Source organism: Cryptotermes secundus, unplaced genomic scaffold (genome assembly GCF_002891405.2).
Source record: "Cryptotermes secundus unplaced genomic scaffold, Csec_1.0 scaffold364, whole genome shotgun sequence".
Lineage (NCBI taxonomy): Eukaryota > Metazoa > Arthropoda > Insecta > Blattodea > Kalotermitidae > Cryptotermes > Cryptotermes secundus.
In genome coordinates this window covers 510,902-537,672 of record NW_019733841.1, presented here as the reverse complement: position 1 = coordinate 537,672, position 26,771 = coordinate 510,902, and the positions used below count along the sequence as shown (strand labels likewise).

General features: G+C 37.8%; 1 protein-coding gene across 12 annotated transcripts in view; it reads right to left on the bottom strand.

Moving 5' to 3' along the window:
• The window catches only part of LOC111868237 (glutamate-gated chloride channel), a 331,426-nt gene that overhangs the window by 54,020 nt on the left and 250,635 nt on the right, over positions 1-26,771 (bottom strand). For 11 of the 12 annotated variants that reach the window (XM_023858697.2, XM_033752961.1, XM_033752962.1 and 8 more), the window contains exons 5-9: positions 24,595-24,669; positions 15,582-15,649; positions 10,977-11,197; positions 7,526-7,608; positions 3,330-3,470 (exon numbers count right to left, since the gene is read on the bottom strand). In XM_023858697.2, coding sequence (XP_023714465.1) covers positions 3,330-3,470; positions 7,526-7,608; positions 10,977-11,197; positions 15,582-15,649; positions 24,595-24,669 — 588 coding nt within the window. The remainder of the gene's footprint in view (positions 1-3,329; positions 3,471-7,525; positions 7,609-10,976; positions 11,198-15,581; positions 15,650-24,594; positions 24,670-26,771) is intronic. The other variant, XM_033752963.1, reaches the window with a different exon arrangement.

Below are 26,771 nucleotides of genomic sequence, written 5' to 3'. Positions count from 1 at the left end.
AAGGAGAAAGCTCTAGATCGCATTAAGTGGAGGAATTGTTCTGGAAGAGACTGTGGACCTGTCGTCTGACAGATTACTGATGATGATGATGATGCAGAAGAGAAGTTGGCTGTCAAAAAACGCCGCCCCCAATTAATGTAAAGGGTAGTTTAAATGCTGGAGATATGATGGAAAATATGGAAGTGATAAATTGTGTGGTGGTGACAATGTCTGAGAGAATAAGCTAATGGCACATCTTCCAAATGCAGTGCTTCAATTCAGGTCCCTTCAGAGAAGAAATAGTGTTTTACCAGGGGGTTCTGAAGAACATAACTCCATTCTGGTGAAAATACGGTATAGGCATCTCAAGAAATAAAACTTGGTGGTACTGAAGTGCAAAAGTATTATGTGTGTTGTAAAGTGATCAGTCTGAAAGAGTGCTTTGAAAACTTAAATGCTACCCCCATTTCAATTGAAGCCTTCCTACTGTGGAGACAGGGGAACTGGTTGAGACAAATTTTCAGATATTTGGTAGAATTAAAAAAAGTAAATCTGTGAAGCAGGATTTTATCCAGATTTTCTTAAATGCTTATATAATATTTTGGGACCACCTCTGTGGTCTAGTGGTCAGAGTTCCTGGCTACAGATACAAAGGTCCTGGGTTCGATTCCCGACGCTATCAGATTTTCTGGGAAGTAGTGGGTCTGGAACAGGGACCACTCAGCCTTGTGAGGATAACTGAAGAGCTATTTCAAGGAAATATCAGCTACAGTCTAGAAAACCGAGGTTAAAGGCCCGTTGGATCCATTGCGCTGACCACGTGACACCCTTTATCCATAAAAGTTGGCACTAATTTCACTGACAAGTGGCGGTTGCTCAGTCGGTATAGTTAGCTTGTGGACTACAGGCCACGGAGTTTTTTACATATAATATTTTGTATTTCAAAAATTTTCTTTTAAAACCATGTATATCTGAAATTGTCTGCTGGACACAGAAAGCATTTTTAACCAAAAATAAGTAGAACATCCTACTGTGGTATTTACTGGTCCTATTGCTAAGGGCACAATCATGAACACTAAATTTATGTGATATTTAAACATTGGCAAATGACATTCACTTAGAAGTAAAATATGTAAAAATACTATTCTGTGATAAAATTTGGACATGGTCCTACAGGTATTTTAAAGAAAGTCAATTATTTTTTATTTGTTTCATTCTGGTCCGTCATACTAATAATATCATGAAATGTTAAACAGTTCTGTCTAGTGTGACTGGTGAAGATTTCTCTCATTTCAATTATTTATGCCTTTACATGTTTCGGTCTTCAGAGGGACACCTTCACATACCTTTATATACTGTAGCTTCTAACTGTATTGATGTAAAGGTGTCCCTCTGATGATGGTCTCCGAAGACCGAAACATGTAAGGGCATAAATAATTGAAGTAAGAAAAATCTTCACCAGTCACACTGGATGGAACTGTAACTTTTCATGATCAATTATTTTTATTTCTATTAGTACTTGCCTCACCTCTGTATAAACTCACAAGCCATCACTCTTGAAATGAATATGCAAAACTCTGTCTTAATTTTCCAAATAAACTGGAATGTGGACAGAGAGATAACCAGATCAATGGATAGATTCCAAAAAGTAATATTTTGTCCATATGTGGTTTCACTTCAACTAAGAATAAGGGAAAAAGTCCACACCATAGCTCAAGCTGTTAGTCGCTGGCTTCTCACTGCAGCGGCCCAGGTTCAAACCCGAGTCTGGTCAAGTGGGATTTGTGGTTGACAAAGTGGCGCTGGGGTAGGTTTTCTCCGAGTACTTCGGTTTCCCCTGCCAAACTCCATTCCACAAAATTCTCCATCATCATAATCGCTCGAGGCCACAGTGCCAAGTGGACACAACTGGACTCCACCCCCCACTATGAGCAAATAAGAATAAGGGAAGATATAACTACAATCTGATCATGTACAAGAAGGGAATACCTAAATACAAGAAAGTAGCAATAACGGGAAAACCTTTGTTATATTAATAACACGGTTAAAGTTCCCACTTACTATATGAGCCAACATGTTCATATGCTGATTCTTAACAGAGAGAAGAATTGATGTACAATACAGGCATGGGACTTATTGTGGGCTCCTGTTCTGAAAAAAGGCTTCTTTGCTGTATAATCATGCAAAAACTGTAATGGTGACAACAGGACTGGTATCATTGTAGGAAAAGGTTGGATGGAATACAAAATAGTATAGATGTTGGTTAAAATGCAGAGAAAGCAAAGTGCTATAAATAGCATTCTATTTCAAGAATGTTTCTGATAGGAGACTTGTAATAACAGTAAACACAATGTACAAGCTTTTTTGATTCTGATTTCACTACAAATCCGAATCTCAGAACTGACAGGACAGGAGAAATATCTGCCTCTGCCTGAGAGGTTCAACAATTTGCAGCCAGCTTCAGATGAACAAACTTCACATATATTCAATGAGTTAAAAAATTTTAAGTATGACTCACAGAATGCGCTTTCATGCTGTTTTTAGAAATAAAACTAACTAAATGAGTAATTTCTGATTTGTTTAATTCAAGACTAACGTTGCAATTGCAGACATGTAGAAATCATTTTTTAACATTAATAATGCTACACAGAACGTATGAGAGAGATTAGAAATGCAATAAAAATATTAGTCCAGAAAACCTGAAGAAGAGACACCACTTAAGAGACACAGGCATAAATAGGAGGGTAATATTAAAATGGATCTTAAGGAAAGAGAAAGGATATTAAGTCCTGTAACTGAGGCTAGCTCCTTTTAACAAACTTGGCTGAGTATGATTCTTTGCCCCCTTAGGCTGGGGCCACATGAGCACACAAAATGCATCCGTTGTAACGAACGTATTTTATGATGGACATTGCTGAGGACACCACACAGTTGCAGAATGCGGTGCATAGTTTCTGTCTGCAATGGAGCCAGAAGAAAGGGTAGCATTCGCCTCTCTTGTTTATTTCTACAACGGGCGTCATGACGTTCGTTACAACGGACACATTTTGTGCACTCGTGTGGACCCAGCCTTACACTTGATGATAGAAACATATCCAGTATCTGAAATATTATTTATTTCAAATGTAAATCAGATAGGACATGATGCCTAATATAATATTTACTGTAACAAATAAACCAGTGACAAAAACCTTTAGAGAATGAGGATTTGCCATGATTGGTTAATTTGTCTTCTCTTATATCTGTACAGAAGCGGGAAGCAAGCTGAGGCATGTGGAAGTTCAAACTACTATCTGTTGTATGCACATGCTACAGAGTGATAAGTCAACTCACAACAGTAACACACTCACCTCTCCAGCTTGACTTCGTGGGACAGGTCACAGTCCGATTTGAGATGAGGTACGCATTGAGTGTTGTCAGGCTTGGAGACTTCCGCAGCGTGTCCTCATCATTCTTCCATACATACGTGATGGCAGTCTGCTCATATGAAACTGATTTTAAACAAAACTGCGTTTTAGGTCCTCATTACATTGGGATGGAATATGAATTAAATCAGATTAGGCTTTCATATTATTTAACCAGAAAATAAACATTATTGCAATGCAGTGCTGGATTTAGGCTCAAGCTGGGTAAGCAATTTAGTGACTCACATTATGAGAGGCCTCCAAATATATCAGAGATAACTAAGATTTACTAGAATTGAAAATGTTTTGATATAAATAATCTCTCATGTAGAATCCATTGTAAAAATTCTGAACCATGCCCACCCCATCACAATGCACACCCACTCCCACAAACTTCATTCCAGGACCACTGGAATATTTGTATCATCTACAGGCTGACCAACATCACCTCAAACCTCAAGAGGAGATAATGGGAGCTAGCCTACCAACATATTGGAGTCCCATTTCATATCAGGCACCATCTCTGCGGATCTAGACTAGATTGCGGAGACTAGATTGCATTTTGCAATGTCATTTTGCTGACGAATTCAATATCCAGTCCGGTTTCCAGACAATGGATCTGTGAAATTATGTATGTATGTATGTATCTCCTCCTCATTACCCTTGCACCCTAGTCACTTAATGTATCACCATACAGGCCCAGGGCCAGAGGTAAATTTATTTGATCTGAAGGCTATATAAAGACAACTTAAAAATGTTGAGGATGTGAGAGATACCTACCAACACATCCACTCAGTCTTCCGTGTATTTCCTCTCTAGTGCACCCAAGAGCATTTACATCTATATAGTTGTATTATCCAATAATCAAGCATTTTTCCCCCTTTCTCCTAAATTTGAGTACACCCTCTATAATGGATACAATTTCAATTATGCCTCTTCTCAACTGGACCACCAGCTACAGCTCAGTCGACATGTGTAACCAAGCAGCGATCAAATCTTCTGACGATGAAATATCGACATAATTTCTTATTCTTTGATGTCTGCTTCATGGTCCTGCTCTGGACAGTGTTCCATTCCTTCTCATCTATCACGATTTTTATATCATCACGTGTTGGTGACTAGACACGGGGTTTAGACTGTTAATTTGATTTATTGAATAATTATAACTTGTAACTACAAACAACTGTAACAGGCTCACTGATTTTACACTCTATAGAGATCACTGCAACTACAGCACACATAAAAGTCTTCTATTTCTTCACTGGTCATTGCTAGGTAGTGGCTACTAACAATGCAACTCAAGACATACTGGACTGACTGTCACATTGCTGCTGGCCCTAGCCAGCACAGTGTTTCTTGGTTCAGAGTCCCATGGGACTCGTGGTCATATTTTACGGTCTCACAGCTCCGGGAGCCTTCAGAACTCACTGGGCTGCTGCTGAATCCTCATTATATACCCTAGGGATGGATCATTTTTTGTTCCAAGTCCTGTGGGACTCATGAAGGCTTAAACTTGGTGGTAATCAGGTCTACCACCGTTTAAGTGACTAACTGCTGGTTCAAAGTAGTAAAATAAGTTAAGGTATAACATACTGCAGAAGCCAGCATTGTGAGATGTCCTATTTATATCTTACATAAATATTATTCACTTATTAAAGTGACAAACCGTGTATGGTGTCCATAAAGTACAAATGTCCTTACCTGGATGCTGTATGTGTGTGGGTATACTGGTGAGAAATTACGGTGCAGCAAATGTGGCAGATACTCAGAAATACAAACCCCTCCTCTTGTCAAAGAGGATGTACCACTTCAAAACATATAAACAGTCTTGGGGTCATGGGTCCTGAGGGTGCCCGACACCAAGAACGTCTTTGCTGGCAAGGGCCAGCAGTAATTTACTGAACTGGACAGGAATAGAAAAAACTGCTTCTAACAGTTCCTCTATTGTGTGTGTTTATTCACAGAAATATGTTTACCATGTTGTTGCCTAGCAACAGCCACCTCTTCATGTTCAACTATTCCAGCTTTCAGCCGTCATGTCACAATATGTTTCATATAGAAAATGATTTAGAAATACGTAGGATTGAGTTCAAAAGAGTTTGTCTAATGTTCATTTCTCCTATTTTTTAGAGGACATTAACATTGAACAGCATTATTAACAGTGGTCATCAGAAGAGAAAAAGTAGCAGCAGCTTCAAGATCAACGAAAAAATTACTGAAACTTGACAGTTCCTTCATTACAGCAACAGAGGGGGGATCTTATACTTAAAACAGTCAACCAACCCCATAACAACAACAATCATCCACTTCTTCTACTGGAATAGTTTATACAGATACGAATCAGAATGTGGCCAGTTCACTTGAGAATGTTACAGATCTTGAAACTGCAGCTTGAGTAAATAAATATGTAAAGCAGAACGACCTTCATTTCTGTGATGTTTGACTCGCATTAAAATTTTACTTTGGTTACAGAAAGGTACCTCAAGAGTGTCAGCACTGGAATAAGTATGTATGTATGTATGTATGTATGTATGTATGTATGTATGAAGGGGTAGGCCTACTCGGCCCTTGCACTTAGACCTCAGAAGTCCATTGTGCTTCCCCTTTTTTAATTATTCCCTCAGCAACCCCACGTTTCGGATGAAGCGCAGGATTTTGGACGTGGGGGCGTCGAAATAGTCACTTGGTTCCATAAAGTACTGACCAAAGTGACGTAGTCTTAAAGAAGCTAAAGCCTCACATTCACACAGGACGTGTGTGGCTGTTTCATTTTCTATCTGACACCTCTCACAAGTGGGACTATCACTTAGTCCCAGTTTGAACAGGTGTCCTTTGAGGTGACAGTGTCCTGTAAGTAGTCCTACCACCCATCGTAGCTGTTTCCTGTTGAGCTTCAACAGTTCCTTCACTCTTTTATCAGAAAGTCCTCGTATGAGTCTCTTAGCTTGACTGAGTCCAGTTAAGGATTCCCAGTATTTCTTATGTTAGTTAGTATGTTTGTCTAGTACCTGATTGCCTTTCTGGCAACTCCTACAGAGATGCCGCAGGCTGGTTCAGGTCCTATGAACGGGTGTTCAGCTCCAATTTTAGCTAATTGGTCTGCTGCTTCATTTCCAGCAATACCCTCATGCCCTGGTACCCATATCAGTTGTACCCTGTTATGTTTGGCCAGTTCCATGAGGGTTTGGTGGCAATCCCAGGCCAATTTTGAATTAATCTGGTGTTTGTCAAGTGCTTTGAGTGCTGCTTGGCTGTCAGATAGAATGTAGATGTTCCTATTTCTATAGTTCCTATCTAAATTCTCCATAATACATGCTTTAATGGCATATAGTTCTGCCTGGAATACTGTCATGTACCGCCCAAGGCTGAAACTAAGTTTCCGCCTCGTACCATGGCAGTACACACCAGCTCCAGTGCCTCTATGTGTCTTGGAACCATCTGTATACCAGATCAGTCCCCCTTTTCTGTCAGGCTGAAACCCGTCTTCCCATTCACTCCTTTCAGGAAATCTGACTGTGAAGGGTTTTTCATATACATGTCTCAGTATCATTTCGTCAGACCCCATTTGTAATATGGGTTCTGTTTTCATGTCCCGAGTCATGTCTGCATGGCCGAAACCATCAGATCTAGGTTTCCATTGTCCACAGCACTGGAGACGGTAAATTCCTGCCTTGGCCTCCGCATCCAACTGTATATGCAGTGGGGGGAGTCCAAGGAGTAACTCCAGTGCAGCTGTTGGAGATGTTCGAAATGCTCCTGTAATACCTAAGCAAGCCAACCTTACTGGAATAAGTACTAGTTTGGTTGTGGTAGTACTGCAGCAGCAGCTGCAGTAATAGTGACAGTGATTGTGATGATGGTTGTAGTTGTAGTTGTAGTAGTAGTAGCAGTAGTAGTAGCAGTATTAGTAGTAGTAAACAAAGAACTGAACTGGGGAGATCTTTATTTATTAGCGTGCTGAACTCACTGGCTCAGAGGCCAATTACATAGTTAAGAAGAATATAACACAAGAACAGGACAAAACAACTAATATCTATTGAAGCCATTAAAATAATAACACTCATAACAATAACAAAAAAGAAACAACAACAAGGTTTCGAAGGGATTCAAGCAACAGTAAATACCGACTACTCAATACTTACTACTTTCCATGGCAAAGGAGCACTGTGGATCATCAAATGGAAAGATATGGAGATGTCCTTGGCATGACAGGATTAAGTGACGGCTGCAAACAGAAGGCAGTGTCAGGTCAATGGGATATCTCAAACTTCAACGTTTTGTACAGACATTCCTCATAATTTTGTTCAACCATTCTCATTTGCTGTAAAATCCTTAACATTTATGGGTATCCCTCGATTTAAGAAGGTAATTCATCCCGTGAAAACAGTGTGCATGGTTAAAATCCATAAAACTAAAATTATGTTCCCATTACTCTAAGCAAAGAAGTCACCAACTCATTCACGAGTCCCAGAAAAGTCCCCAAATATATTTAACCTATGTTTTAAAAGTAAATAAACTTTAAATTAAGGCAGTATTGTAGGTTTATGAAATTCATTGCTGAAAATAAAATTGTATTATTTTATTCATGTTTCTTTTCTCGTAGATGATGCGATATAAAAATGCAGCTTCATTATCATGTGAATAAGCTTCTGACTTGCATGTCTTCATGGGTAGAAAACATACAGACTGCATACCAGCATGATAGCAACAATAACAGCAGATGATATTCATTTACAGGCAGGTCTACCATCTACAAAGTTGATAAAATGCATGATAGAAGCTGAATGGCTGCGTAAAATCTATGATAAGTTCAATGCACAAATATTACAGATAAAAATGTTTATTATAAATATCCACCTCCCCATGTGTTGTGTATGTGTATTTCACTGCCTTTTCAAAAAACTTATGAACATAACTTATTTCTTGTAGCGAAAATGAAATTCGCTAAGTGAAGAACGGGTACAAATCAACGTGCTTCATTACAGCAAAAATTCATAAACTGCACATTTGTAAAACGATGGATACATCTATTTTAGTGAGGCCTGCTGAACTCAGTGAGTATAGTGACTAGGCTATGGGGTTGACAAATATGAAACTACAGTTTTCTTTCAGTCACAGCATCTAGACTGGTTCTGGAATCCACTAAGACTCCTATCCTTGCATGAAAGAATTTGAAAACATCTGAGCTCATTTTCATTAAATATGATATTCGTGAGTTATAGTAAAAGTTACTCAAAACATTTCACTTTTGGTTAAAACTGAACAAAAGCAACATGAGGACCTGTGTGCATTTATATGCTTCCTTCAGTATGAGCACTAAATACTTCATTCATTCATCCATCAGTAATCTGTCAGATGACAGGTCCACAGTCTCTTCCAAACAGCTCCTCCACTTAATGCGATCTAGAGCTTTATCCTTCAAATAAAAATATCCTCTTCTGTCCCCAAGGTCATCCAGCATCTTCTTACGTCTTCTTCCTCGTCTTCTGGTTCGCATATATGGTGTCTCTGTTTTTGGAAAGAGACTATCCAGGAAAAGTGATAATGTGGTAGTTTTTCCATTTACATTCCACATCGCAGTACAACAGCCGTTCAAACCACTCTGGTCACACCTGTTGCTATACGAACTTGAACCATCTCCAGCGTCATTTGCTCTGTGCTTAAAGTTGCTGCAGATGACGCTGCTTCTGGCAAAAAAATATTTCATAAAGAAGTCATAGAGAAAAATGAAACAAAGCTTTTATGCCCAATATCCTTTCTCTGTAAGTCTTACAGTACTACAAATAAGCAAGAATCATTACATAATATGTAAATTTCCAGACTTGTGAATTCAACAATTAATGATGGTATTTCAAACACACATATGTGAAGATCATCCAACGCACAACAGTGGTCTTCCAAACACATGTGAAGATTATCTAAGAGACAGCAATGGTTTTCCAAACATATATGCTGATTACTGAAGTCATTTATTCTCCAAAATAATTAAGCAAATCTTCCTCCCACCTAACTTTGTAGGTGTACAAGTATGTAAATATAGATTTACTTAACATATAATTTTTCATCACAGCACAAATGTCTTCTTGATTGAATATTTCAAACTATTTCATCTTACTGCAATAAATGCTTTAACTTGGCCATTAGCATATCATTATAATTACATCTGCTGAATGCATTGGTTAAATTGGTTAATAGTATATCATATACTTTTACAAACTTCTTTGTTTCCAGTTTAACATACTTCTTGGGACCCAGACTCTTTGTTGAGCTGACACCGAAGTCAAACTGTAGATAAAGTATAATTAAAATTATTACCAAACAAAATTCCTGTCTTTTAGTACCCAATCAATGTACAAGACTAAGATATTGTCACATAATAGAGATTAGACATTGGGCTTGGATTTAATACTGAATTAACTGAACACTTATAACTTGTAACTACAAAATATGATTGTAACACTCTCACTAATCTACACTCCACGAATCACTACAGTACACACTAAGTCTTCTCACTCTGTTATGTCTTCACTAGCCATTGCTTGGTATCAGCTTCTAACAATGGAGATTGCTCTGCTTCCAGCCTTACAGTTAACCACCAACTGTGAATGCAGACTCAGTGGTCCCACTGGTCCTTGTTATATAGCCTCGGCATGGATCACCCAGAAAACATAGTTGCCTGTTATTCTTCTATTGCTGTGGTGTATTTGTTTCTGCAGAAACATATTTAGTGTGCCAGTGCCTAACCACGGTTGTCTCTTCTGGCTCCGCTATTCCATATCATGTCACAATATAACTATACATCATGCATGATACAATGTAAGAACAGAAAAACACATTATTTTAACAGTATTAGTACAAAACACACATTTCCAATGTGATTTAACACTAAATCTAAACACTAAACACTTCAAACTGAAGTAAACTTAATTTCATCATAAAAACATGAGACAGTCACCACTGGTAAAAGGTAAATGCAAAATTTACACAGAATTTAATTAAGCCTCATACCATGACCGCATGATGGAAAAGAAGTATAACACTAGGTGGAGGCGAGTGGTCAATCTTACTGCCAGAAAAAGCTCCCCCAGTTCATATTAAATGAGAGGCTAGGTGGGTCCCAGAGGCAGTCTGGATGTCCTGACTCAGCCACGCTGGCTCACTGGCTTCACACAGGAATTTCAGTTTTCTTTTTTAAGGGAATCTCAATATTCTGGTAGCGACTATCTCCTACAACGTTCTTGCTTGATGACAACAGTGATTGAGCTCTATATGTATAATGATACATAGGTGATAGGTAACCAGTCTAGAAAACCGAGATTAACAGCCGTGGTGATCTGTTGTGCTGACCACGTGACATCCTCTATCCACAAAAGTTGGCCTTCGCCAACAGGCAGCAGTCGTTCAGTTGGTACAATTCACTTACAAACTACAGGCCATGGAGTTTATTTTGTTTTAGTTTTAGGTTACAGCTATAGCTGATTGTCTTCTAAGTTTTATAACTGAAAGAAATACTGTTGAACTAACTGAAAGTCATGACACAAAATACAAAATACTGACAGGTGGAAATACTTGAATTGAACGCTGTGTCCTTACCGCATGAGATACGAGACTGTGCCATTGCGGTAGATGCGAAGAGCAAAGTGAACGGGAATGAGCGGGTCCTTGAAATCCCCATGCATAATAAAGTATGTATCTGGCAGCCAGATGTCGTTGTGGTGGTGGATTGCATTGAGAAACTCATATTCACTCTTGTTGGAATACTTTAGGCGGGGATCAAACCACTGCTGCTGTAGAAGGAATTCCACTTCATATTTCTGCAACATAACAAACTTATGATCATAGTAATTATCACCGTATCATTACGACATATTGAAAATTCTGCTCAAAGGGACCTCCTCAAAAACGTGCACTTGTATCTTCACTCTAGCTCAAAAAATGAAATGCCTGAAGGCATAAGCCACAACAATAGAATGAATCATTTTTATTGAAATATTCTTTTTATATAATAAATGAATTTGTTAGTTGTAATAAAAAAGTGGATGGTGCAAGTACTCATGTTCGGATGTCATAGCCATTCAAGAGCTGTATATAGCAGTTTATATATTTTTTGGAATGTTGTATTTATATATTGCTTATGATTGTAACAAATGTTGGTAGTACGCTTGTTAACTTTGTAGATTTATTTTGTTAACTTGTATTACTAAATGACGTGTCCCAAGTGTTACTATGCAGCAAAACGAATGAAATAAAATAAAATACAATATTATATTTAAGCATCCTGTTACACTCTACACAATGTATGACACAAACTCCATCCTAAGTGCAACAATTTATTGTAGTTCTTTTGTCTTATTTTCTTCTACACTACATGTTTTGGCCAAAAATGGCCATCATCAGGTGTATTTCTCTCATGTGGCTGTTACACAGCACATAGTTTAAAATTTAAAAACNTATACACCTGATGATGGCCGTCTGAGGCCGAAACATGTAGTGTCGGGAGCAAGATCAAAGATACAAAATATATTGTTTGCACTTGAGACGGAGTTTATATCATTTAAAAACACCAGCTTTCTTAATTGTTCATTTCTCCATTGTTAATAGGTCCCAATATAACAGAATTCCCTTGCTGATATGTGTCAGATATGTATAAAATTTTTGTTAATTTACATACGTCAATTTTATTTTTGAATTTTGGTATTTTTAAAATCTTCAGTTCACAGGGATACCTACTCTAGGTCTACAGTGCTGCAGCAATTACTTCTTGCTTTCAGCACCGTTCAGGTATTATTTTGTGCAGGCTCCCTGTGTGCGTGCCACTGCTTATCTTACACCTGATGATGGCCATTTTCGGCCAAAACATGTAGTGTAGAAGAAAAGAAGACAAAAGAACTACAATAAATTGTTGCACTTAGGACGGAGTTTGTGTCATACAAAATAAAATACAATACAATACAAGTCTTGCAGATGGTGACTGACTGAATCAAGGGATGGGTAAATAGTCATTTGGGTTTGGCTTAAGGGTTCAGAAGGAGAATCTTAAAAGCCATCAGAAACCCTCAGAAGTGTAATATTTTTATTGCAAGGTTTTTTTTAATTCGCTTAGTGAGGGGTTGAATCCAACTGGGTCCACTCGCCATAGCGGCCACTGATTGGCCTATTGGAGCCTGCCCTGGGTGATTATGATGGTGGAGAATTTTGTTGAATGAAGATTGGCATGGGAAACTGAAGTACTTGGAGAAAACCCGCCCCAGTGCCTTTGTCCACCATAAATCCCACTTGACCAGACCTGGGATCAAACCCGGGCCTGGTGGGAAGCCAGCGACTAACCGCTTAAGCTATGGCGCAGCCCTTCATTGAAAGGTTAATCACACAACCAAAATATGAACAAAAATATAAAAGTGCAATATTCTTCTCAGATAAACTAAACTTGTGTTCTTCCAGAGAGGTAAGAGAAGAGACTAAATTTCATGTCCATACATAAGAAAAGTTAAAATTATAGTTTTACTATTTTAATCCTCAGATTTTTACATCAGTCCCAGGAAGATATAAGATTCTAAACTGAAAGGTAACAAGAATTCCTCATATAAACTCTGGCCTAAACTTTTTCATTAATATGATTCTGACATGTTTCAATATTGCATGTCAGTCATATAAAAAACTAAAAAATCTAAACTCCCTGGCCTGTAGTCTGGAAGCGAACTATACCGACCGAGCAACCGCCGCTTGTCAGCGAAGTTAGTGACATCTTTAGCGGATAGAGGGTGTCACGTGGTCAGTGCAACGGATCCCCATGGCTGTTAATCTCCGTTTTCTAGAGCGGAGCTGCTATTTCCTTGAAATAGTTCCTCAATTATCCTCACAAGGCTGTGTGGACCCCGCTCCAGACCCATTACTTCTCAGAAAATCTGGTATCGCCGGGAATCGAACCCAGGACCTCTGGATCTGTAGCCAGAAACTCTTTACCACTAGACCACAGAGGCGGTCAATGCCAGTCATATACTGAAACAAAGTACGCTGTTGTCTCCTGAAATTTCCTGTTGGGTATCCTCATCAAATTTATGTGTGTCTGATGGCTTGATATGTAACAGATTCCTGCATCTTCACGTTCTCTTTCCACATGCTTGACACAAGCAATTCAAACAAGTCTTGAAAGAAGAAAGCAGTCTTCTGGGATTTGGCACCGTGTATATGTGGGACAAGCCTTAAAAGCATTTTCCAGCATAAGCATGTTTTCGGTTTCTGCAGTAGTAGGCCCTGTAGGTTTATAACCATAATTTTACATCAATCTGACTCACTACTCATATCCATATTCTCATTCATTTCACATTGAATAACACATTTACTTCAAGGAAAAGCATTAAATTGGCTTATTTATACCATAAAAATCTCCCATTCCATTCCATCTCCTCTGTCAGGTGTTTGCTATGAGCCTATAGAGGTCAAAAGTCATAAAGAAATCTTCATCCATTGCTGCTGTCACTACATATTCCATATGATTTAATACATAAAGGGATTTACCACTCTGAAAAACCAAGGCATTAACTAACAGAAAATAAAAATATGTGACATCACAAATTCTATAAGTACAGTGCGTTCAGTTAAGGAGGAAACTTTGCAACACCACTGACCTGGCCCAAAATTCCTCACAGATTGTTGCTGTAACTGCTGATAGCAGAATGAGTCATTTGCGCTGATAAACGCGCGCCGTTACAGTTACAGCAGCAATCTGTGAGGAATTTTGGGCCGGGTCAGTGGTGTTGCAAACTTTCCTCCTTGATTGAACGCCCTGTACTTTCATATGCCAAGTATGGTTTTTATGTCACGTTGTTTCAATGAAAGTGTAAGGCAGGTACCAAAAAGGCGCAACCTAATAACAATGAAGGACTTAACGTACCAAAATTTGGATCATACCTCTCATTGTATCAAACTTTTCAAATTTATTAGCCACTTTATTGAGACTTCTTTTCCCTAAAGTCATCCAGAAATATGTACAGTGTGACACCTAATAAGCTGGTTCACTTCCGGCTAAAAGTGCCTCATGATTATGACAAATTTAAGATGTAGAGCCAAACTATCTCTACGTATAACACACATGCTTTAGTTATGAGACAAAATATACTTTATATTTTGATTTGTATGCCTACTTACAGGGCCGCGCCACAGCTCAAGCTGTCAGTCACTGGCTTCCTACCGCGGTGGCCTGGGTTCGATCCCGGGTCTGGTCAAGTGGGATTTGTGGTGAATAAAGTGGCGCTGGGGCAGGTTTTCTCCGAGTACTTCGGTTTCCCCTGCCAATCTTCATTCCACCAATTCCTCCACAATCACCCTCACATACCATCTTGGGCTGGTACAATAGGCCAGAAGTGGCCACAGTACAAGAGACTTAGTCCCACCCCACTAGCAATAAAAAAAAGGTATTCTTGTAACAGGCCCTGGAGGTCCATAGGGTTGTGACATGTTGAGGCTCAAACATTTTCTAGACAATTGGCTCACAGATGGCGATGAGGTCGTCAGCCTTATGCGCCAGCTGCCCTTTACCCACAGGAATATTCCTGGTATTCATTTCTGTTAGAGGCTGAGTCGACTCCAGGGCCATAGTGCGGCTGAAAGGATTAGGTCAATTGAAAAAATCCACCTCATCAGGATTCGATCCCACGACCTTCCGATTTGTAGCATAGTGCCTCAACAAACTATACTACCGCGTGCCCCAGAGCTAAGTTAGTTACCACTAATAATTACATTCCATTTTAAGTTTCCACAGTGGTGACTATGAAGAGTTCTATCCAGTGAAAGTCAACTAATATTTCAGAACATGTCACTTGCATCCTCAGGGCCGAAGAGTAAGCCAAGATTTGTGTGCTACCTGCTACATGCTTCTTTCTTGCATGGCTTACCCTTTGACCCTGAAGACAGGGGTGAAATGTTCTTCTGAAAGATTCGCTGACTCTCATAAGACTATGCATCATTACATCTCAGAAGATTACACTCTTCTTTTCATTAATAATTAATATGTAGACTACAATTTATATACAATATTAAACAGACAAGGTAATGGTCCTTATAGAACCCACTGCTATTTACTAGTCCATGATGAAGAAAAATTGAGAATCACTGATCTAGAATAACTGAATTCTAATCAGAGGAATGGTTGAATTTTACGGGAAATGGCAGTATGTGCACCTTGTAATTTGTACTCACCAAACTGGACTCATCTGGTGAGGCAAGACTGAGAAGAAGAACGCTTACATTTACTGTCAAGGGTCCTCCTGAAACAATCGCAACATGTACACAGCATAATTAACGTGTGAAATTTATACTTCTGTAAATCATCTGACATCAAATGTGGCACTACTTCCTGTGAGCTTTCAAGCAACATTATAAGCTGAAATTCACACTCAGTTTTAGAGTAAAAAAAAATAAATGAATATCTCACAGAACAGTCATGTTTGTGTGTGTCATATGTAACAGCATTTGAAGTCTGTGTCAATTTTGAAAAAATGTGACATTGAGTTCAAGTCAGACAAGATGAGAAACTAAATACAAACACCTAACACAATCTTTGAAAATGTGGTAAACTTCAAATATTTGGGAATGACAGTAACACATCAAAATTTCATTCACAGATAAATTAAGAGCAGATTATGAAAAGTACTATATTCTGGGATGTGACACCATGTAGTCTGATGAAAGCTTACCGATGTTTCACAGGAATGCCAGTATACTTCTGCCAGACTACAATGTGTCATATCCAAAAAGATAGCAAGTCTACTCTTCACAGTCAATGGTGTGAGAATCTCATAAGGGCAGATCAAATATATGGAATGCTTGCTACCATTAATTTCAGAATATTTTGTCTTCCTGTCTATCAAAAAATGTAAACATTAAAACAAATTAAACTACAAATTTACTTGCTGTTTTGTATGACTGTGACACTTGGTCTATCGGAGAATGCAGAATTCAAGGATCATTATTATGAAATATGAATCTGTAAGGCATCTCTCCACTTTTTCTGGGGCTAAATGATTGAAGAGTTGTGTATTCTATTTTGGTGGTCCATCCAGGGCTTCAACAATTTTTTTATGTGTTTAAACCTGTATCTCTAGCTCAGGGATGGTGGCACTGGTTGACACTGTTTGCCAGATCTGGCAGCAACTGCAATTTTGAAAGGCATCAAGTATTACAGATTTTGTTACATGATAATTCAATAGTTCAGGAAATCTAATATTTGTTTAATATATGTGTCTGACATCAAAAATACTGCAGTAGTATGGTATCCAAAAGAAAGGTCACAACAAGAAAACATACTTTGCTTTCTTTTGATACCACCTTTACCAATTATTTGAATCCAAAAAATACATACTACACGAGCTAATAATAGTCCTTCATATAAAGCACATATATATAAATATATTGGAGAACAGCATGGATATGCACAGCAGTAGATATCTCATTTAAGTCCAATAGGACAGTACTGGAACATTGGGAATGACCAATATCACTCCTTACTGACAGGAAGTTCTCTTTGTTCATAATTCAGCATCAAGCAGGAAAAATGTTCATCATCCTTGCTGTAGGAATATATGAGAGTAGTATCTTAAATATATCAGCACCATTACTCTTTCAATGTATACATCTATGGGAATTACTGTACATTGAAGAACTTGCATTTTAATGTTGTTTACACTTGTAGCATGAATCAAACTGGCCATTTACATGCACAAAAATAACACCGAGACAGGGTTCTGGAGCTATGCCTTGATTTCTCAGAAAAATAAAATGCAATGCAGTTGAGATTCAACTAATAATAAAGTTATAATACAGCTTCAACATAAAAAAACTAGAACGTTTCTGCATCATTATACACGTACTAAATACTGTTGGGCTTTGTAAAAGTGATACTGTAGTTCTCTTATACTAGTGTCTCATTAAGGTAGAGAAGTAAAGTTTTCCCTATACTTAATTAATTAAGCAATGGAGGTAAATCGGGGAGTAGAGGTATAGCTCCACCATTCTTAACCTTGGCACTGGCTGGAGGCAAGTGGTTAGTTTGACACCCTGGTCACTTCTCCATAATTCTGGTCGTTTCCTTCTAATACGTTCGCGCAATTTCGCCAAGACTTCAAGGTAACACTGCTGATATACCGTCTGGCCACAGGGAACCCACTCTGAAATTACAATACCCTGGATATCGGGGGGAAAAAAAAATCAACGTGACCTTGAACTTCGAACAACACTTGCGTGCTTTTTTTTTTTTTTTTGTATTATTCAAAAATTCATGCACGAGACATGCTCTCTTCACCATAAGCCTCAGTCAATAATTGAAAAGTTTCCATCACGGATTTCTTCAGTTTCACAAGAAACTTTATGTTAACTCGTTTTTCACTCTTGCACCCCAACATTTTCCGACCAAGGGTAAGAAAACGTCTACATCTAAACACGCATCCATTCGTACTGAGTAAAGCTATGGAGTTGAGCCCTGTCTCACAGTGACAGGTTAGAACATGCTCAATAACCATCTCTTTCTCTGTACCCACTCTCAGTTACCAAACTATAAGGTTAGTCTCCTTTTTTCGTGTGTGTGTCTGACCACATATGATTTACAGTGGGATGTTCAATTCCTAAATGGGAACAGCTATTTTGAAAATGATAGCAGTTTTGCTCAATCATTCAAAAAAATCTTAAATGCCAAAATAATAGGCAATGCCTACCTCCTTCCACATCCCTGGCAGTTGATACATCATCGTAGAGTAACTGAAAATAACTAACCAACAAGTAGCTGATATTACTGTAAAGACCCACAGCTTTCTGCATCCATAAAGACAACCACCATATGGTCATCGAACAAATTTTTCCTTCTTGCTACCTTGGAGTAATAAATTATTTACAGCAAAATGATGTCATGTGTCTTCTGAAGGCAAAACCATACATATTCTTGACTTCAACAGCCAAGCCTCTTACAGTAGATTATTGTAATTCTGTACACTGATGCTACAGTCTACAAATTTCATAAATGTATTGTGGCTGAAAAACAGTTCATTCCAACTGTTCTTCGTGATGCTAAAAATAACTGCATGAATGAACTCCTTGACAAACTCTTGCATTTTAAGTAACACAAGATAGCTCCATATAACCCTGATACAAGAGTGCAACACAGATGAAACAGAAATTAGTGCTTTTCACAACAATCATGCTGTGGGGCCATTTACCATAACATATATTCCTACTAGTATATATTGATCACAAGTTGACTCGAATCCAATACCTAAAATTCTGAAATAAGACCATTTCTTTCTGTTCTGACTGCATGATCCCAAATATAGACAAGAGACAAGACCATCAGAGAAACAGAAACAACTGCTGTGGCTTGCTGAACTTTCTTTACTCAGTTCAGGTTACAACACACTAACAAGGAACTCTAAATACAAAGGAACAGAGTCATGTGCAAAATTTTGCTCTTGATGGTTAGTGAAGACTGATAGTCTTTGGTTCTGAAATCTGACACAGTACAAGAGCTATGAAATACTGAATACTGCTTTAGTTCAGATGAATTTCTTCTTTGGGTGGCAAACTAAATGAAAAACACAGTCATGTTGCTTGAAATAAAACTTTAATTTTAATAAATGGATGCAACTGCAATAACAATATATACATAGCCAAAAAATTATGAGACTATAAATTTTTCAAAATTTTCTCAGTTAACATACAAGGAAGTTGTGAAATTTGAGATTCTCAAAGTTGTGACTATGAAGATTACTTGTCATCTGGGGTGTGAAGCTGTTTTGTCTGATATATGTTTACCAATGTTTTGGATGTACATATTCACTCCATCTACATGGAAGAAGAGTGGCAGAACATGGAAGAATGTGGTACAGATACAGACACGAACACAGACACAAGAGACCCTTGAAAGGGTTATATCATGTCACAGTAGAGAGATAGAAGAAAAAACTGCTCTGAATGGCATGTAGGTCGTATAAGGTCACATATGCTACCACTGAAACAGATCCTTCAGGCCCACAGTTTCCTTACTCCATCCCTCCGGATTTTCATATACCACTCAATGGTCACTCGGTCATTTTTCTTCCATTTCTCTACTCTGGCAATAAGTGGCCTTTCAAGGGCCCTAACTTCTTTGCTGTTATCTTTTCCTCCAATTGGTCCAATCCACGCTCTTATCCCGAATGACTCCTCTCTATATTTGTACCAGATTATTCCATGCTCAACTTAATCCTCTGCTCTGAATATGGGCTCATTACACTCCCCCAAATCATTAGTAAACATCTACCACACTACACAGCATCATATCATACAAGAAGGTTCATCTAAATGTATGTAAACCTTCATCAGCTAAAAATAAACTGGAACATATAAATAAACATCAGTTTTCTGAATGCAGACTTAAAGAATCATGGCCAGTGATCTAAGCAACAACTCCACCCAACATATAACTAAAAAATTACATTTTCCAAAGAAGGTTTCATCAAAAACAGTTTCTAAAAATGATTTCTATATTTTACTACTAAATTTATATCACAAGAAACATTATTTTTAAAACACAGAAACAGTTCTAAAAATAATTTATACTCTTTAAATCTTCAGTGACATTATCTTGCAATCAAAACACTGAACACAACAAAACGTAATTCATCTATAACAGAAGTCTTCTGACACTACTGGGAAATCAAATGTTACTAGATACTGGTTAACCAAAAGAATACTTTTCAAGCTTAGATATGTCTGAAAGTGTGATATGTTTCTTTCAGTGTGCTGATAAAAGCCTGGGTCTCCTCCTACCCCGTACTTTCTACCCACACACTGTATTTCATTCACTGTCACACAATATTTTGTCTCTAAAAGCATATCTTACAGCACTCTCAAACTCAGATTTAGCTTCAAAGTTGAAATATACAAGCATAATGTACTGGAACATGAGCATCATTTAACTTTTGACAAGTCCGCTGATGTTTGTGCTGGAGGAATGAAACACTGGCCCTACATAATACGAGTATGTGTGACCTCAGATTACTGACTAAGCAATTCTCAAAACTATTTTAATTTTTCTAGAAACCTATCACCACCAGCACACACATTCCTACCACTGGAAAGAATGTAATTCTTAATGAGAAAACAGAAAATTTACTTCTATTCAGCAATTTAGGAAGATGGTAACTCAAATGTTCAGAGTGGTATGAAAATATACTGTTGTTTTTCTAGGTTATGATTATTCACATGTAGTTGGTTGAGGCACTATGCTACAAGCAGGAAAGTCGCGGATTCAAGTCCCAATGAGGTCACTGGATTTTTTCATTGACATAATCCTTCCAGCCGCACTATGGCCCTGGGTTTGACTCAGCCTCTAACAGAAATGAGTACCATGAATTAATTAAATAATTTCCTGGGGAGTAAAGCATGGCCGGCGCGTAAGGCTGACAACCTTACCACCATCTTTGAGCCAATTGTCTAGATAATGTGGGACCCTCAACATCTCACAACCCCATGGGCCTTCACGCCATGTTACAGGGATAGCTTTACTTTACTTACTTTTTACAGTTCAATAACCATTTAAAATATTACTGAGATTTCTTCTGATACTAGATCATTCATTGATATATGGACAGACATACATGGTCTCCTCACAAGGTATTTTCATAACTTCATCTCACAGCTCTCCTTGCATACAGAAATTTCTGTGTTATTAAGGGTCCTAGTTTATATACATTCATGTCACCCCTTCGGCTTTCTACTGTGAGCTCTAAGATAGTATTTATGGCTTATCATTCTCTGATCAATATATTTTCTTAATTGTTTGTAAGTTCAAGAGCAGAAGCTTCCAGAATTAAAATTTTTTATCATCTGAAGCACTAGGATTTTATGAAAAGGGTTTTCTCTTTTCAAGTACTTATATGATTTGGATCATTGTACCATCATGAACTTGCACTGAAACATACAAAAATAAATAAGATGTTCAGTTTTATATTTACACTCTAAAAATCTGAGCAAATTATGTCCTGAAATCCTGAAGTCAGGAAAATGTAGTATTCTGAAGGATACAACACTGAATTGCTAGGATACAATTTAAAACATTTATGGTCAAAGGATATGCTAATACATTACTCTCTATATGACTAATGATGGATACATCACAAAACACAAATGAAACAAAGGCATTTCTCTTTTGCTAAACTCAAGGAATTATTAGGGAAGTAGGTTCTTTATAAAAAATCTGGTATATGACATAAACTCCATCCTAAGTGCAACAATTTACTGTAGTTCTTTCGTCTTGCTTTCTTCTACACTACATGTTTCAGCTGCAAATGGCCATCATCAGGTGTATACTCTCACGTAGCTGCTACACTGCACGTAGTTTAAAATTTAAAAAACACTAGTCTTCCCAATTGTTCATTTCGCTGTTGCTAACAGGTTTCGATATATCAGAATCTTCCCCGCTGATATGTCAGATATGTACAAAATTTTGTTAACCTACACATGTCAATTTGATTTTTATAAACTGGCACTTTTAAAATCTTCAATTCCAATTTATAAAATTTCTTTAAAATTTTTTCCAAATTTTAAAATTTAAAATTATCAAGGTTACCCGCCCTATGTCTATGGTGCTGCAGCGGCTACTTATTGTTTTCAGCACTGTTCAGGTATTATTCTGTGTAGGCTCCCTGTGTGCGTGCCACTGCTTATCTTTAATACATAAATGTAATTGTAAAAAATATGGTCTTTCTTTTCTTAGAGTATTTTGTGATGCTCTCATTGTGTGGACCATATAGCACTGAATGGTAGTTCAATTGAGGGAAAACACTAAGAACCTCATTCAGGGTATCACATGTCCTGGCTGAGATTTCATCTACCGATGTTCTGAGCATGTGTGAAAAGCGTTACTGCTTCACCAATCCAGTACATCACCCTGTAAGGCGGCCCATACATGTACGAGTCTGGCTCGCATGGCCAGCTCGGTGAGGAGCCGGGCTCAGATTAATTTCACCGCACATGTATGAGCATGGTGACCCACATGCACGGACAAGTCTGGTTCACTGGAACCCGAGCCGAGTTCATCTCTTTTTCTGAACCTGAGAATAAACATACTTCTTCCCTTCCATAGGGAAACGATTTACTTAAAACCACAGAAAGCTCTTTTAAGTTTCTGATATGGAGATGATTATATGAATTGGAGGTTCTGGTGAGACAATAAAAATGAACAGAACTGAAATTAGTATCATAAACAGTAAACAACCCGATTAAGAAATTTCCCCCTTACCACATGGGCAGGAACAAAATTATTTTCTATATTCCTTCAGTTCGTAGTGATTACCATCATGATATAGAGATCTCTGGCCTTTCTCTCTGCTGTTTACATAGTTAATGAGTACTTATGAAATGAAGAGACCTGTTTCTTACATTATAACATAAAATAAAATCTCTGTAAAGACAACAGATGGCTTATATTTCTCCAGCCTTACATTCTAAGAACAGAACTACACACAAAGAAATACAGACTATGAAAGAAGGAACAGCAAAAAATTCTCAATACTCGTAAAACCTGCTTATCTATTGCAGAGATTTCCAGACCCACAGACCTTTGCCGTTATCATTCTTTTATTTTTACTTTGCCAAGTGCTTATTAACTAAGTATGGATTCTCTATGCTATATTTTCCAGATATAACTTCAAAATTTTGCACTGTTGCCATATTTGTAGATGTTGACTTACAAGCATTTCATAAGTAATGTGCAGGTATATTTATATTCTATGTATCATATTTTAAATCCCTAGCTCTGTTGATTCCTAATTTGTTGCCATCAAATCAAAAGCTAAAGACAATTTTCATACAGATGCATGTTACTATATATTCTTAAAAAAAAAAAAGAACTGCACATTTTCCTAAGATGTATTATCATATATTATTTCAGGATCCCAAATTAAGTGTCGCTGTTGTAGCTCCCAACTCATTAGTTCACGGATCCATTATGTTGTTATAAGTTACAAAAAATTAAAAAGTAGAACCTGGATTTAAGTAATAACTATGTCTCCAAAAAAGATGATGATAATGACAATCTGTAACACTGTCAAGAATGCAAACAATAAAAATATTCTGAATGAAGTTGGATCCAATTCTATTAACATCTACGCGTGAGCCCAACAAACTAGACAATGAACTAAACTGCGCCATATGTTGGATTATAAACTTTTTTTTTCCCCCTTGGCACTACAGCCCCAGTGGACCTGGGCCTACCTCCATGAACTCCGTTCACTTCGGTTTTTCAAGATCTTACACATACGGTAGGACTCCTTGGGCAAGTGATCAGCTTGTCGCAAGGCCTCTAACTGTAGACAAACACAGAAAAACGCACACAAACATCCATGCCCTGAGTGGGATTCGAGCCCACGATCCCGGCTTCCAAGCGAGCGAAGACAGTGCATGCCTTAGACCGCTCGGCTACTGTGACCGGCGGATTATAAACTTACCTTACATAAATGTAACATTAGCGATGAACGATTTAAAGGGATAGAAGTCTGTGGAATAGATTTCATAATTTCTATGTGGAACTGCTTGTTGGTATATAAATTGCATTTATAATGAGACATTTTCTGTCATATATTTAGACTAATGGTTTAATTTGGTATTATGGATAAAATTGTCAGTATATTTTTACAGAAATTAATTTAAAATCATTATTTATATTTCTGTATGACTCTGTGGCATTTTATATATATCCATGAAATATTAACAGCTGACAACAGATTAACAGATTTCAATTTAAATATTTCTTCACCCAAGAGTACACAAAACATTCCTGGAATGGAGCAGATGGGAATCTTAAGCAGTGCTACACTGTGATAAAATCATGCACAAACAAAACACACAGTAGACAAAGCAAGTGATACGATTACTGATCCTACTATCTATAATTCTTGAGTTCGCCACCAACACAGGCCATGCTTTCATACATACTGTCATGAGATAATCATCATTCCCCCTGGCTAGCAGTCACAAAACACCACCAATGTCTTCAAAATACCATGACAGATTAGCCATGACCAGTTCACAAAGGAAACATCCATCATATCCTTCATATGGACACACACACACACACACACACAGACACAGACAACAAACAAACAAGCAGTTAGTGATAGTCATAAAGAAATAAGAGAAACAGAGAAAGAATGAGTGATGAAAGTGAGAGATTGGTGAGACGGACCAGGAAGGTGTTTCCGGGAAGTGCCCGGGGTCCGGGGATCTGATGGTGACCGCATCCCGCAGCAAAAATCAGCATCTGCAACACAACAGTGTGCCAACTACACTGGAGCTGCTCTCACACATGTCACTGAACCAGAAGGAGAATCACATTTACAGTAGCTTTCTGTAAGTTCCAGTAGCCTGTTTCTATCCTTTGTAACAAAAAGAGTTAACTGATAATGGAATTACAAATTATTTTATGTACCACATAAGCACTAAAGTTATTTTAAGTGTCAATATAAATGGAATCTGCTATGTGCTATTGTAAATGTAATTGTCTTTCAAGGTTCAGAGAAAGCTGAGAGTAATGGCTGCAAAGAAGCGCCATATTGACTCTGACTGCCACACTTAACATAAAGTGAGATGCATCTGTTGTATGAGATCATAGTAAGAACAATAAGATAGTATTTTAGTTATTTGTTTAAAAATGTAAGAACTCTATAAAACAGTATGTATGTTAATTGTTTAAGATTTACCAAGTAGCAAGCAGAGTAAATATATAATTAGAGTTACAGATGACAAATGTTATTGTATTTTCCATATTAGTTATTTGTTGAGGAAGAGGTAGATCATACTACAGTTATAAGTTGTTATTATGAGGAAACTTGTGAGTAAATGATATAATTATTTAATGCAAACACACTGATTTCATATTACTACACCATTAGAACAGCTTGAACACTCAAGAATATCAATGCTTAAACTAGAGACAGGGCTTCTTCCATCTCATCATTTTGGTACTACAACTGTAATAGCTGAAGTCAAACCAGTAATTTCCATAGTTTCCCACAGAACTCCACAGTTTTGCAAGAGTTTCCCAGATGTTACAGTGACTAAAATTAACAACAAAAACTTAATCTATCATCAATGAACCTTTTGCCGCACTTCTTATCCAAGAGTATGTAGAGTTAAGTGTAAGAATACATTTAAAACATGGATTATATTCTAAAATAAACACAGAGTAGGAACCCCAAAAAATGTTCTTTGTACTTTTAAGCCTTTAAGTGATTACTCTCTCAAATTCAGGAGCCAGGATAGCATAGTTGGTGTAGAGACTGACTACAGACTGGATGATCAAGGGGTCAGAGTTTGAGTCCTGGTAAGATCAAGAATTTTTTATCTTTTCCACATCATCCAGACAAGCTCTGCAGTTCACCCAACCTCCTACCCACTGGGTACCAGGGACTATTCCCTGGGAGTGAAGCAGCCAGGGTGTGAAGCTGACCACTCACCTCCAACTAATGCCAAGGTCAAGAAAATGTGGATCTATACATCCACACCACCACATGCCTTCATGACGCAGCGCTTAATTAGTTAACCACAGGGACAATTTTTTTACTATCTCAAAATCAAAGAACAGCAAAACAGTTCTGTACAATGTCTTTCCTGGAGAAAATTATGTGCGAACAAAATAACTGTCATAACTTTAATGAAGCAAGAATGATATGGCAGTACATATTACTGGATAAGGTTTGAGGTTCTCACAACAGCGAACATGAATATTACTGTCTTCTGGGGTGAGACACTGAGTAGGCTGGTAGATGAGCCCCTTTATACCATACATATATAATTAAGCTCTGGATGGGCTCGGAGACTTCAAAGTATGAGGGCAAATTATTGAAACTGTGAAATATGCAGATGACCTTGTGTTAATGGCTAAGGAAGACACTGTGCTACAGGGCATGATTGATAGACTAATTGAAATTGGAAGGTGCTATGGCATGGAAATGAATGTGGAAAAAACAAAAGTAATGAAAATTTCGAGACAACCAACCCAAGTCACAATAAAGATAGACCAAAAACAACTGGAGAATGTGAAATGTTTTAAATATTTGGGTAGCTTGGTAACAGATGATGGAAGGTGTACTAGTGAAATTAAATCCAGGATTGCCATGGCAAAAGCTGCATTTAGCAAGAAGAATCTTTTTACCAGCAAATTGGACTTAAATTTTAGGAAGAAACTAGTGAAATGCTACATTTGGAGAATAGCTCTGTATGGGGCTGAAACATGGACACTTAGGGCAGTAGTTCAGAAACATCTGGAAAGTTTCGGAATGTGGTGTTGGAGAAGGATGGAGAAGATCAGTTGGACCGATTATGTGAGAAATGAAGAAGTGTTAATTAGAGTCAGTGAGCAGA